Source organism: Hibiscus syriacus, unplaced genomic scaffold (assembly GCF_006381635.1).
Source record: "Hibiscus syriacus cultivar Baekdansim isolate YM2019G1 unplaced genomic scaffold, ASM638163v2 tig00110945_pilon, whole genome shotgun sequence".
Taxonomy (NCBI): Eukaryota; Viridiplantae; Streptophyta; class Magnoliopsida; order Malvales; family Malvaceae; genus Hibiscus; species Hibiscus syriacus.
In genome coordinates, this window is record NW_024062926.1 from 2359925 (window position 1) to 2371928 (window position 12004).

Here is a 12004-nt window from a genome sequence, read left to right on the forward strand (position 1 = left end):
TGTTTTCTGTTATTTCTTTAGGCCAGAAGAGTAGCAGCTATGAAGGGGCTTAATTCTCCAAAATCTTAAGCTCGTCTTATCTACTTGACTTTTTAATTTTGCTTGCATAAGCTTTTTCTATAAAAAAATTTGGAAGGGTTAAATATTCATTTCAGGCTCGAAGGTGTCTAGTTTTTATTTATTTTTTCCTTCCAGTTTGATACTTGAAGAAAAAGCAACCTCATTTTGATACCCTAGTTTTCCACCGTTTTGTGAACTTCATTTGCAATCTGCATGTCACTTTAAGTTGGTGTTTTTAACTTCAAGGTTGCATCTTTGTCGCTTTTCCCATCTGGGTTTTCCTCGAGCTATTATTTTTCTCTCTCTCTATTTCTTTTAATAATAATAATATTAATGTAAGAATATAATATACATATCATATAACATGTTAAAATGTTATCATCTAATACTACGTCAAAAGTATTTTTGATGATTTAAAACTATTGTTTGATTGTTCGAATCTTATATTATTTATGTACAAATATTACCTTATGCTTTCCTTAGACTAATAAAAAAAAATCCTCAGCAAATGAAGAATCTTATTCCATTAACCCTGGTAAAAATGTTTAAAGGACGTTACTTTTAAGATTTTTTTTCCCTCAAACTTGACGAGCTCTCAATAAAGTGAAAGACGACAAGACTCAAACCATTAACTCAAACCAAACGCTGATTGTACAAAACATTATCATTCCTCGACATATATAGGCCACAATTATTCCAAATTTGTGCCAACGTGATGCAATTTCCCTTTCATTACTCATCACACGTGCTTTAAAATTCTATTCCTGGAATTCCAATTTTTTCCTGCAAGAGCATATCAAATCCCTGCAGATTTTACTGCATCATCAAATGGAATAAAACACCCTTCTCCATGGATACATGGCCATAGAAATAATATTCGTATTTTTAACAAAATCCATTAACACAATGAAGGAAAAAGAAAATGGGACAAAAAATAAAAGAACCAACGCCAAGAAGTTGGCACCTACCATTTACAAGATATCATGAAAAAATTTACCGGCAACAGGTTTAGAGTTGACTGTATTTATTAGAACACCAGTATGTGCGAGTCCGATTTCCACAAGTACATGATTTCTAGAGGTGGAGAAGGATTTGTGAAACTTTACAATAAATCAATAATCATTTAGCCCTTGCCACATTGACGAAATCATCGTCGGTGAGCCATTCATTTGACTCCTCGCCTTCAGAATATTTATCTTGAAAATTCGACTGGCCTGCTTTATGCAAATCTCGAGTTTCTGGTCTCTTGTTCAGCTGAACCCAGTCATTGGATCCGCTGGATGAAGGAGCTTTGTCATGCTGTTTTGACTTAGGCACGGATACTCTATTAGAAAGATAATTATCATCGTCTTCCAGATCACTGAACGAAACATCCTCCTCATTTTCCAGGTTATGCACGACTCTCACGGGACTTCCACTGGAAATATCTGCTTCTTCCACCCATTGCACAGCGCTGTCTTCACCTGAGGTAATCTCTAATCCTTCTGCTACATTTACAATTTCACTGACCCTCTCCTCAGACGAGCCATTCTCCTGTATTGTCTCACCGAACTTGCCACCCTCCTCAGATGCATCAAGACTACTGTTTTCAGTTTGTGCATTCTTATTGTTTTGCAGCTTCTGTAGAAGTGCATCTCTGGTTTCAACAACCTGCAACATAAACAACCTTCAAGAAAATGGTTTTGATTGCATAGAACAAAGCATTATTTTCCAGCCACGAAGTGAACGTATAACGTGCATAGAAATTAGTTAAAATAGAGTGAATAAGAAAAACACAAGCATATGAATTGGAGATTAAACAGAATACGCATATTTTTTTTTCTAGGTTTTGGTGGATTTACCACAGATTACCAACTTGATGAAAGATCAACTTAGTGCTTTACAGATTAAAGAGAGTAGAACAAGCATTTTGGGGATTCAGAACATTACCATAACAGAAAAAAGGGAAACTCATACTACATTTAAAATTCAAACTTTAATACTCACCCCAATAGAAAAGATTCACCAAGTACATACATACTACTGATATCATTGACATATATACAGATAGAATATAATTTGTGCACAAGGAATCCAGTGTTGATGCATTTGACTATATATACAGGAATATGTAATTGAGCGAACAACATCATGATATTAGCTCCTCTGGATACAAAAACACTTCTCGAATAAATACACTTCAGAGGAAGAATGTTGACTAATTAATAATACAAAGCAATATAGCATGTGTTTATAATATGACAGTTATTACTCCTACATCCTCTTTTGGCCTAATTAATTCCTATACCAAAAGCATGCCGAAAAGAACATACATGACAAACAGATACATTTACAGATGAATTAAGGAAAGCAATTGATGATATAGTCATTCTTGATCAGTGCATAGTATTGCTATTCACTATTATGCATGCAAATACAATTCAATAAAACAGCATAAAAATATAATATCCCTTGCCTCCGGGGTTGAAAGAAGCTCAAAATCATGCTCATTCAGTCTTGGAAGCAACAGTATGAAATATATAATCCAAAACCTTTCCTCTCCCAAGTTATTCTGAAGGCTAAACTTAAGAGCTTCAAAATTTGGGACCAGGTGTTCAATATTTTCAGCATGTTCTCTCTGACTCTCAGACATTTTGAAATCTGCGGTAACCAATATCTTGTTAGCCAAAAATTTACCTGAGTTTTCATGGAGAACTGGAAAACAGAAATGAAGAAGCTAAAGGGTAGTACTTCTCAAGTATATCCTTATACAATATGCTCCTATAACACTACGTCTACAGTCGAAAGTAGTGTGTCTTAATCTCATTCCAGTGCATAAACCGACCATAAGCAAAGCCAATCCAACAAAACAACACTGTCAAATTCCCTTGCTAATAATGCATTCAATGCACAAGCCATCACTTCCCTATGCACATTTACTCAATGGCATAAGTTACTAACTCCTAAATGTATCAGATTTTTAAGCAACACCACAAACAGTGCATAAAGAAATCCCCTTTAATAACGGAAATCTCTAATCTAGTGTTCCACACTTGTAGGAAATGCCAGGTGTTGCAAAAAAAAGGAGGAAGCTGCCTCAAACAAAGCAATATATTCTGCATTTGTTCTTCCTTGCTACTGTAACGAATTGTAGATATGGTTTCTAATACTTTGGAGAACTAATTTAAATCTCTGAACTTAAAACCTAATTTGGTGTTAATAACAATTCAGTAAAAAGTGCAATGTAAAGAAAATTCAGCTTTGTGGCAAGTAATTAGTCAAAATATATATAAATAAATAAATACCGTTATATAGTGTGAGTGGAAAATCAGTCCAGAGCTCTGGCCGGTTGGATATTTTCTTAACAAATTCAATCACCTCATCGGTAATCCCAGGCACTCCGTCATCGTCATGATCATCATCTTCATCTTTGTCGTGTCCACCACGATCATCTTGATCCGGGAACTGCAAGAAACTCGAAGCAAATTTGGAGATCTCCGACACGGCTTTGTTACTTGACAACAATGAAATCCCGCTCTTGAAGCTGCCACCGATCTCCGCCAAATCGTTGCGGATCCCCTCTAGATTATCTGAAGACCAAAGTTTCTTCTTCTTCTGCTCCTCGCTCGGAGGCGGTGACGGAAGGAGGAGGCGCTAAAAAGGCGGCGACTCCACGTAGTTGGCGGCCGATAGAATCACCGATTACCGAAAGATCGTCCTTGACGCCACCGTTCTGGTTGGTGGGACTGTGATCTGGTGAAGACGTGGGCGAACGTGGAACGTCTGATTGGAGAGACTTCAACAGCCAAGACATTACTGAATATTAGAATATTATAATCAATTTATTTTCTTGTTTTGCAGTAAGCTGAAATTTGAGAGAGAAAAGAGCATAAAGTTCAGTTTTGTTCCCTTTTCCACAATTTTTTTTCAAAAGCGAAAATCTAATTCAATGAAAAAAGAAAAAGAGTTGAAATTGGAGGAGAGAGAAGCGGTGGAGACGGCGGTGGCGGTGTTTTAGCGTTAGGTGGCGGAGGGACTTTGGTTTATCTATCCATTAGTTTTGTTTGCTAGTTTTTTGCTTTCTTTTTGCGGACCCTTTTTACTTAACTTCCTCATTTGCTTTCTCCCTTTGGATTCCAGATTGGGATAAAGTAACTTTTAATCCTTGAATTTTCCATTCTTTCATATTGATCCCTGATTTTTTTTCCATCGTCTCCACTAATCCTAAGTTTGACCCAAAAAATTCTCAATTTTAGTCTATCTGATTAACGTTACATGTGATCAAAGTGCAGCTTATCACTTAAGAGCGTCAGGAAGGTCATCAAAATATTTAAAATCCAAATCCATATATGACAATGAACTAAATATTTAAGGATCAAATTTAAAAAATTATTAAATTCATAGACTGAAAGTTAAAATTTGCTCCGCACGTCACTGTTTCTTGCCGTTTTGGTTACACTCGTCTCTTTCCCGATATCTAATTATTAAAAAAAATAGAAAAGGATTTACCATGATGACAATGAAACTATACAAGGGTAAGTTTTCAGATGCATATGTAGATTTTTATTAAAAATATTTTATTTTTCATCATTAAATTATATAAGCACACAGCAATAAACTAATAAATATAAATTCGAGTATATTAAGTATAATTTGTTTTTTAAAAATGGATAATTCATAACTGAAAAATTGAGGATAGAATGTCCCATCACTGCTTGGATGTGAAAATCCAGTATCGAACAAGGAAAGGATTGCAATCAGTTTCAAATAAATAACTCAAAACAAAACATTAATACATAATTACGTCCATGAAAATGAACGACGTATGTGTTGCTAGGATGGCCATTTCATTTCATCAATGATTATTAGCCTATCAATTATTATACAATAAACCCCCATTACACAGATGCATATGTATACATGGTTTTCTTGTTTCGCAAGTTACAGTAACTTGGACTGTAATATACTGTATTACCCCCCGGAAAAGTATGATAATTATTAAAATAATCCCCTATGCCTTTCAATCAAACTTCCATATTCCATCTCTTTCTTTCCCGTTTAGTTACATGCTCATGCCTTCCGGTGATCCGGTTGGTCCCCTTCATATTTCCTTTCTCCTTGGCCATGGAACCAATAAGAAAAACATACAAGTATCCGACACACATATAAATCCAGAGTTCCAAACATAGTTCGTAAACATTTGACAACGAACAATCACAAGCCATAGAGTAGGGGGGAAGCCAAATATTATAAACAAATTCGATCAACAATGGGCAATCTTGAAAGAAACATAAGGATGAAAGCTCCTGATTCAGTATCAACACTTAAGAAACAGGTTTTAAAGAAAGTTACCAAGTGTATTAGCATTATTGCCAACTTTGATCAATGAAAACAATCAATAACAAAATGCTCTCTCCCTTACTAAATATTTAATAATGAATCTTAATCTAGCTAACTAGGGCACATTCACAACATATGGTACACAATTTGCTATTCTTCAAGCATTCTTCCCAAGCTCAAATTTCACAACTGACGACGAGTTTCACCTTTTTTTCTTCTTTCCTGTGCTTAGAAATATAAAAACATGCTCTTCGTGCGAAGCATCTACATCATGCCTGCATATGGATTGTGCGGTTGAACCGGCATACCTGAGTTGTAAGGGTGGACGGGGGCTCCATAATTGTTGAATGGATTTGAAGGCTGCTGTTGTGGTGCTGCCATCATCATCATCTGTTTCTGTTGCTGATACATAAAAGCCTGCTGCTGATTCGCCATTGCTGCCATCTGGACTGAATATGGAGCGGGAACCATGTTGGGGGCATAAAAGGGATCGTGCGCTGGTTGTTGCATCATAGCACCAGATATGGTAGGTGGTTCCCATGGATTATAGCTAACGTTCTGGTTGCTTCTTCTGATTGCATCATCGTAAAGGCTGTCCAATGTAAGCTTATCGAGCCCTCCGGCCTATCAATTTAATAAAATTGAAAATGTCAATGCAACATGCATCATGCATGTATATATCATATTATGTTACCAATAAACGATGCACAAAACATTAAAGTGTGTAATGTGCAACAGCCTTGTAATAGAGCACACCATCTGAAAGGTCCATAGAGGAGATAACAATAGTAAAAGTACCAGTTTGCTAGCGGCAGCAGCACTTTCATTTGAGCTTGGAGCAGTGACAAGTGCTAATTCCCAGCCTGTATTACCATTTGCTTGAGGAGGCGGAGCAGCAGTAGTTGTTTGCTCTGCGGAAAACCATCAGTTAGTCAAACATGAAGACAATTTCCCAATAAGAAATATGCCATTGAAGCACAGTTGATTCAACTTGAAACATTACGAGAAGAATTGCTTAGGAGCTTATAAGTTCAAAGATATAATACAAATTTGAAACTATTCATATTAGTTTTATGTGGTTTAAACCAGTAGAGAAGCGAGTTGTTGAAGTTTCATGTTGTCTATGATTGAATTACTGATAAGGAATGAATTCAAACTCACCAACAGGAACAATAGCCAATGCCAGGGCATTCTTCTCATCCAACTCTGAAGCAACTGGGACAGGGTCGTTTAAATTCTGCCAAGAAAGACAAAAAGAAGAGCTCGCAAATGAATATTGGGACAAAAAAATCTGATGTAGCTGCCAAATTCTCATATAACAATATAGTAGTTATAGCAAAAGTGGGAGACTACAAAATTAGTTAAAATTAAAAAATAATTCAGATGAACTGCCAAGTTCTCATACAACAATACAGTCGGTAACAAGAAAAGAAAAAGCAGATGAAAATTACCAACAAATCAGGTTGTTCAACAATAGGCTCTTCCACTTTCTCCACTCTTTTGGGTTCAGGAGGAGGAGGTGATGGCGAATGTTTCTCCTCCACCTCTGGGGTTCTCTTGTACTCAATGGCCAACACTTCCTTGGGTTTGTCGACCTGCCAGTTCAAAAATAAAACGTAAGACAATAATAATTGCAAACACCACTCTTTTGGCTTACTTTTATATACAAACTTAAAATCAGATTGTTTTATTTTGCACAAACCAATAAAATAAAACTGTTTTTTCAAATTTGTAAGCCAAACAGGATGACATTTACAAACATAATACATATATCATATCGCAAAGGCATAGAAATATATAAATTATCTTCCTGTCAAAACGAAAATCAATTTGACAGAGGATTTTGAGACCTGATCTTTACGTACTGCTGAAGCCTGTGGAGCTTCTCTTACATACTCTTCCATGGCTTGTAGAAACGATGCAGGGGGCTTCAGCAAAAACACCGAAAGTAAATTAGTTTTATAATGAAGTCTCAAGAGAACTCAAGGAAAAGCAAATCAGTTTCAGAAGGCACGAAACGTGGAGGATCCTTACCTGCTCTATCTTGATAAACCTTTCTCCATGCCCTACATCCAGACTTTTACATACTTCATAAAATTCTGAAAGCCTCTCTGCCTGCGAACAGAAAGTGTTAAATTCCCCCAGAGTTTGAAATCCTCGTCATTCACAAAAAGGAGATGACATTAGCAATACTGGCACAAGAATTTACCTGTTGGCCAGCCCTCCCATATATGTCCAAAGCCTTCAGAGCATCAGGGCGTTGCATCTCAAAGAACTGTATTTGTTCAGGGCATCATATATACATGATTCAATAAATAGAAAAACAGCTTATTTGGATTAATACTACAGCTTACCTTGTCTACAAGATTGACTGTACCATCACTAATAGCTTGATAAATTTTGACACTTTCTGAAGCAACCTGTTTGAAATGACAAGGAGAAACAGAAAAGAATTTTATCTCCAAATTCACCCTACGAATATGGGGAGCGTAGAATGGTAGTATGTTCAAAAAAGTAACATACCATTGAAATTGCCAACCGGATAACAAAATTATGAACAGCCGCACCTTGTGGCTGAAAAGAAATTCCGTTAATACTCTCGCTAAATAAAGTGAACAAGAAATAGGAGGCACAGCAAGATATGCAGCTAACACAACCAGTTCCAAGCCAAATCCATGTTAGCACAACAAGAGGCATTAAATGCTCACCTGACAACCAAGAACACGAAAAAGAAGCTGTTGCAAAACTGACAGGTGCTCAAGCAACTCAGCAGTGCCTAAATCTTTGGTTCTCTGCAAGAAGATTAATCTATGAATTCTCCCAACAGTTCAGTTTCAATGAAATTAAAGAGACTGCAAGAGACATAGTTACAATTCTAACAAGATATTGACAAAAATAAGGTGTTCACAGGGTAGTTTCAGTTAGTTAAACTTAAAGTACACAGTTACAGATGTGCATGCATGCTTCTAGGAACTAAAAGCTAGAGGATATTACAAAAGGATGCGGAAGAGAAGTTTTGAAACCTAATGTAATTTTTTATATTATAGGTTAAAAAAGCATGTGTTGTTCCTTGAAATGAAGCATGCAAAATTTGAAACTCTACAGAAGTGCCATACCAAATACTACCTATGACGTTACATGAAAGCCATTAGAACCAAATGAAAATTGAAAGAGAAAAAATTGAAAAGATGTAGAATCAAGAATAAAGATTATGTATCAAAATAAGTTTCTTACTGGGCGGTCTGCTTCAATATCATACTTCAAGACACGGAAACATTCCAGCCTCTCCTCCAAGAATAAGGCATAAGTGCGAACCCATCCAGAATAATCCCAAGCTGTGAAGCAGATAGTAGAGGATTTCATAAACAAGGAACTTCAGTTTTAATGAAATTATAGCAAGGATTCTCAAAAGGGAAGATAAGGTACCGTTTGGGCTGGAATCATCCTTGAAATGAGACATGTTAAGCATATGGCTTCTACTTCTGCCATAATTAATGAGTTCTTCATGAAAAGTAGGGTCCACCTCCCTCAAAGCACGATGAATGACAATTAGAGTTTTCAAAGCAACCTAAATGTCAAACAAAATTCAGTCAACCGAATTGCACCAACATCAATGAACTACTCCTGTCCCATTAAATCTGTCCACTGTTGACTTTTTTTAGTCAAACTTTTTTTAACTTTGACTCATTATTATTTCAAATTCAATATTGATAAAAATATGAAAAAAATATATTTTAGAAACCTTAAATCATGTAGTTTTTAAATATATATTTTATAAAATTTTATTGTTTAAAATATTTAAAATAATCTTGGTCAAAGTTTAAAATTTTTTTACCTTTTAAAAGTCAATAATGGACACATTTAGTGGGACGGAGGGAGTAAAATATAATTTGTTAATGATTGCAGAGATTGGCTTCCCACTTAAACTAATAAATGAGCATTGAAGCTCAACAATTATTCTCCATATTCCAGTCACCATCAAGTTAACTAAGAACCCATAAATAGATCATCTCTCTGAAGTTCAGTATTCACGATGATAACCTAAGCCCGAAATTTTTAGAGTACAACTCCCACGACAAAAGATACAAGTGAAACTTGCAATTCTAGCAAGTTTCTAGCAATACTATGCAACCAAAATTTTACTTGTCAGAATTTTCTTCTTTAAAATAATGAAGGCTTGGAGCATAAAAACATGAAAAAAGTATCGAACACTACAAACTATTCAAAACTAAACTCATCTTAACATAGATTATATCAGAATTAGGCTTTTTAGTCTAAGTGATGGACAAATGGAGCAGATCTTATATTTCATCAAGCACAAAATTTGATGATCCGCTTCTTGGGAACTAAAACCTTTTCTTGTCTTCAGTTTCTTTTCAGCATAAGAAACCATCTGAAATTTTAAATCTTATGTGAAATGTAACATGATGGAAGAGGAGAGGGGACAGATGATGAATCAGACGATCTTGATTCCTATCAAAAGTTCAATACTGATTATCATAGATACCTTTAAAGATCTTTTAAAGCTTAGAGAAAGCACGATTATATACAAAAATAAATATACACATACAGACGCATATATATAACAGAAATCTTCTTTAACCGATAATTTCTCTGACGGTATAGCTTGAATTATATTTTTGAAGTAACTCATGTTAACTCATAGAGGCACATCCAATACTCGAAAATCATATCAAAATATGTCATTAGCAATATTAACATACCGCCCAATTATGAGTCCTTGACAACCGCCTTGCAAGAGCATGGATGCAATAGGCTACATCAGCCCTAGGCCTGGTAGCTGAAACGGCAGCGAAAATTGCTGTGGAAAGGGGGGAAAGCAAGTGTTATATACATAAGTCATCTATAAAGTTCTCTTTCTATGAGCAGAACCAAACTCGAACTAAATTATATCATCACCATCCACCTTGGAAAGGTATGAAAAATGGAAAACAAAAACCCAGTACCCACCTCTGATGTTTTTTTCCCTAGCGGGGCGTTCATAATGATTTGTGGCCTTAACAATAGCAATATCCAATTCCTGCAAAAATCCAAAACCCAAAAGGATCAGCAACATCCGTAGTTGAAATAACCAGCTTGATGGTTTTTGTGATAGAAAATCCACCTTATAATCACTATTGACTTTAGCCAATGAAACGGTGGTGGTATCTTTGAGGGCGCCCAGTGCTTTCCTCAAGCTATTTTGTGAGCCCCCGCTAGACATTCTATCTCCCTCTCAATCACAAAATTCTGACAAAGAAAGGAACATTTAAACAAATATTATTTTCCTTCATGAAACATCAATTTTCATATAACCATGCAACAAAATTCATCATAGAACATCAAATACAAATATAACTTCCTTGATCATATAAAACATAATCTTTGCCCTCAAACCTGGACATTTGCAAACCACGAGTTAAGATCTAACTATACCAAAAACCATAATTGCCTACATAATCCAATAAGCACCATTTAACTTTTAGCACAATTTGAGAAATTCTCATCACAAACACATACATACACTCAACGTTGAAGAAACTGGAAGTAATCAATATGGAATTAAAAAATTCTAACAAATCCCCCACAAAAACCAAAAGAAACCGATTAAAAATAAAAATGAAATGAAACCCAGTAAGCAAAAGAAGAATAAAACCCAGTCGAAACGAAAATGAAGCTAAAAAGCTTCAGAATTCAATCAAACAAAAAGTACCCACCTTTGACTTGCCACCCAAATGGGGAAAAAGATTTAACAAAGAGAAACAAAAAAAAAAGGCAATGAGCAACAAGCCCAGAACTATAATAATATTCAACGCAATATATTGAAGAAATCAGAGATCAGAGAGCTTAATAAAGAGTTTTACCAGATGCTGCAATCAGAAAGATAGAGAGAAATTGGTGGGTGGAATTCTGGTCTTCTAGAGACAGCAAAGAAAAGCCGAACAAATAATGAGCTCCTTGAGTTCTGCTGTGTTTGGTTGGGTCGTCGGCGTCGCTATTTTTTATTCATTTTAGCTTTTTTTTATTATTGTTATTATTTGTGAATTTAAATTTCTTTCTAGATTTTTGATTTTTCCTATTTTTTATGATCTGTCAGAGAAATTGTACTGGAAAATTGGTGCGTGAATAATATGCGGGGCTCTGTTACTCTGCGGTGGCTCCCGCTGCACCCGTCCCCCCCCTTTTTTCTCGATTGCAACAATATTCTTGGCTTTAATTACTTTTAGGGTAAACTGTCCTCTTAGTCATTGAACTTTAATTCGTATATCAATTTGATCATTAAACTTTAAAGCACTTCAATTTTAGTATTAAACTTTAAGACACTTCTATTTTAGCATTAAACTTTAAAACACTTCAATCTTAGGATTAAACTTTCAATATTGGTTTTTTTGTCATTGGATCATTAAACCATTAATAACTTGATAATGTGATTATTTTTTTTCTTCGTTTTTTTGTAAAATATCATCAACTCGTCTAGTTGTTGTTGTCGGTGAATTGTGATTCATCACTTGTCACTATTTACGACAAGATCGAGATCAAAATGGTCACATTTCATTATGCTTGATTTTGTACGAAAATCACTTAAAATCGATAAAAAATTATTTAAAAATTCAACATCCTGAAG

The 12004-nt window shown here is 35.3% G+C and overlaps 2 protein-coding genes across 3 annotated transcripts; both read right to left on the minus strand.

The window, feature by feature from the left end:
- Window positions 1-1117: 1117 nt before the first annotated feature.
- LOC120147919 lies at window positions 1118-3853 on the minus strand. Its single transcript, XM_039161153.1, has 4 exons — window positions 3746-3853; window positions 3345-3693; window positions 2516-2700; window positions 1118-1710 (listed from the first exon to the last, which is right to left on the minus strand). Exons 1-4 carry the CDS (start codon window positions 3851-3853, stop codon window positions 1180-1182), a joined length of 1173 nt encoding a protein of 390 aa, XP_039017084.1. The 3' UTR covers window positions 1118-1179.
- Window positions 3854-5452: 1599 nt separating this feature from the next.
- Window positions 5453-11422, minus strand: LOC120147939 (putative clathrin assembly protein At5g35200). Of its 2 annotated transcripts, none has more exons than XM_039161168.1 (16): window positions 11244-11422; window positions 10505-10629; window positions 10351-10420; window positions 10104-10201; window positions 8806-8947; window positions 8614-8714; window positions 8088-8171; window positions 7903-7953; window positions 7734-7799; window positions 7589-7654; window positions 7414-7494; window positions 7230-7307; window positions 6831-6974; window positions 6541-6616; window positions 6178-6290; window positions 5453-6003 (listed from the first exon to the last, which is right to left on the minus strand). In XM_039161168.1, the coding sequence occupies exons 2-16, from the start codon at window positions 10601-10603 to the stop codon at window positions 5644-5646; spliced, it is 1629 nt and encodes a 542-aa protein (XP_039017099.1). In that variant the 5' UTR covers window positions 10604-10629; window positions 11244-11422; the 3' UTR covers window positions 5453-5643. The 2 variants fall into 2 exon arrangements, with proteins under 2 accessions (XP_039017099.1, XP_039017101.1); XM_039161170.1 differs by lacking the exon at window positions 11244-11422 and adding an exon at window positions 11097-11126.
- Window positions 11423-12004: the final 582 nt, after the last annotated feature.

Bases quoted from the DNA above. Each gene is read 5' to 3' on its own strand.
- LOC120147919 (XM_039161153.1), bottom strand. From the start codon at position 3,853: ATGTCTTGGCTGTTGAAGTCTCTCCAATCAGACGTTCCACGTTCGCCC. The intron at 3,694-3,745 runs GTAATCGGTGAT...CCGCCTTTTTAG, and splicing joins GCGTCAAGGACGATCTTTCG to CGCCTCCTCCTTCCGTCACC. The intron at 1,711-2,515 runs GCAAGGGATATT...TTTATGTTGCAG, and splicing joins AGCTTCTTTCAACCCCGGAG to GTTGTTGAAACCAGAGATGC.
- LOC120147939 (XM_039161168.1), bottom strand. From the start codon at position 10,603: ATGTCTAGCGGGGGCTCACAAAATAGCTTGAGGAAAGCACTGGGCGCC. The intron at 7,954-8,087 runs GTGAGCATTTAA...ATTTCTTTTCAG, and splicing joins TTCGTGTTCTTGGTTGTCAG to CCACAAGGTGCGGCTGTTCA. The intron at 6,004-6,177 runs GTACTTTTACTA...TTAAATTGATAG, and splicing joins CTGCTGCCGCTAGCAAACTG to GCCGGAGGGCTCGATAAGCT.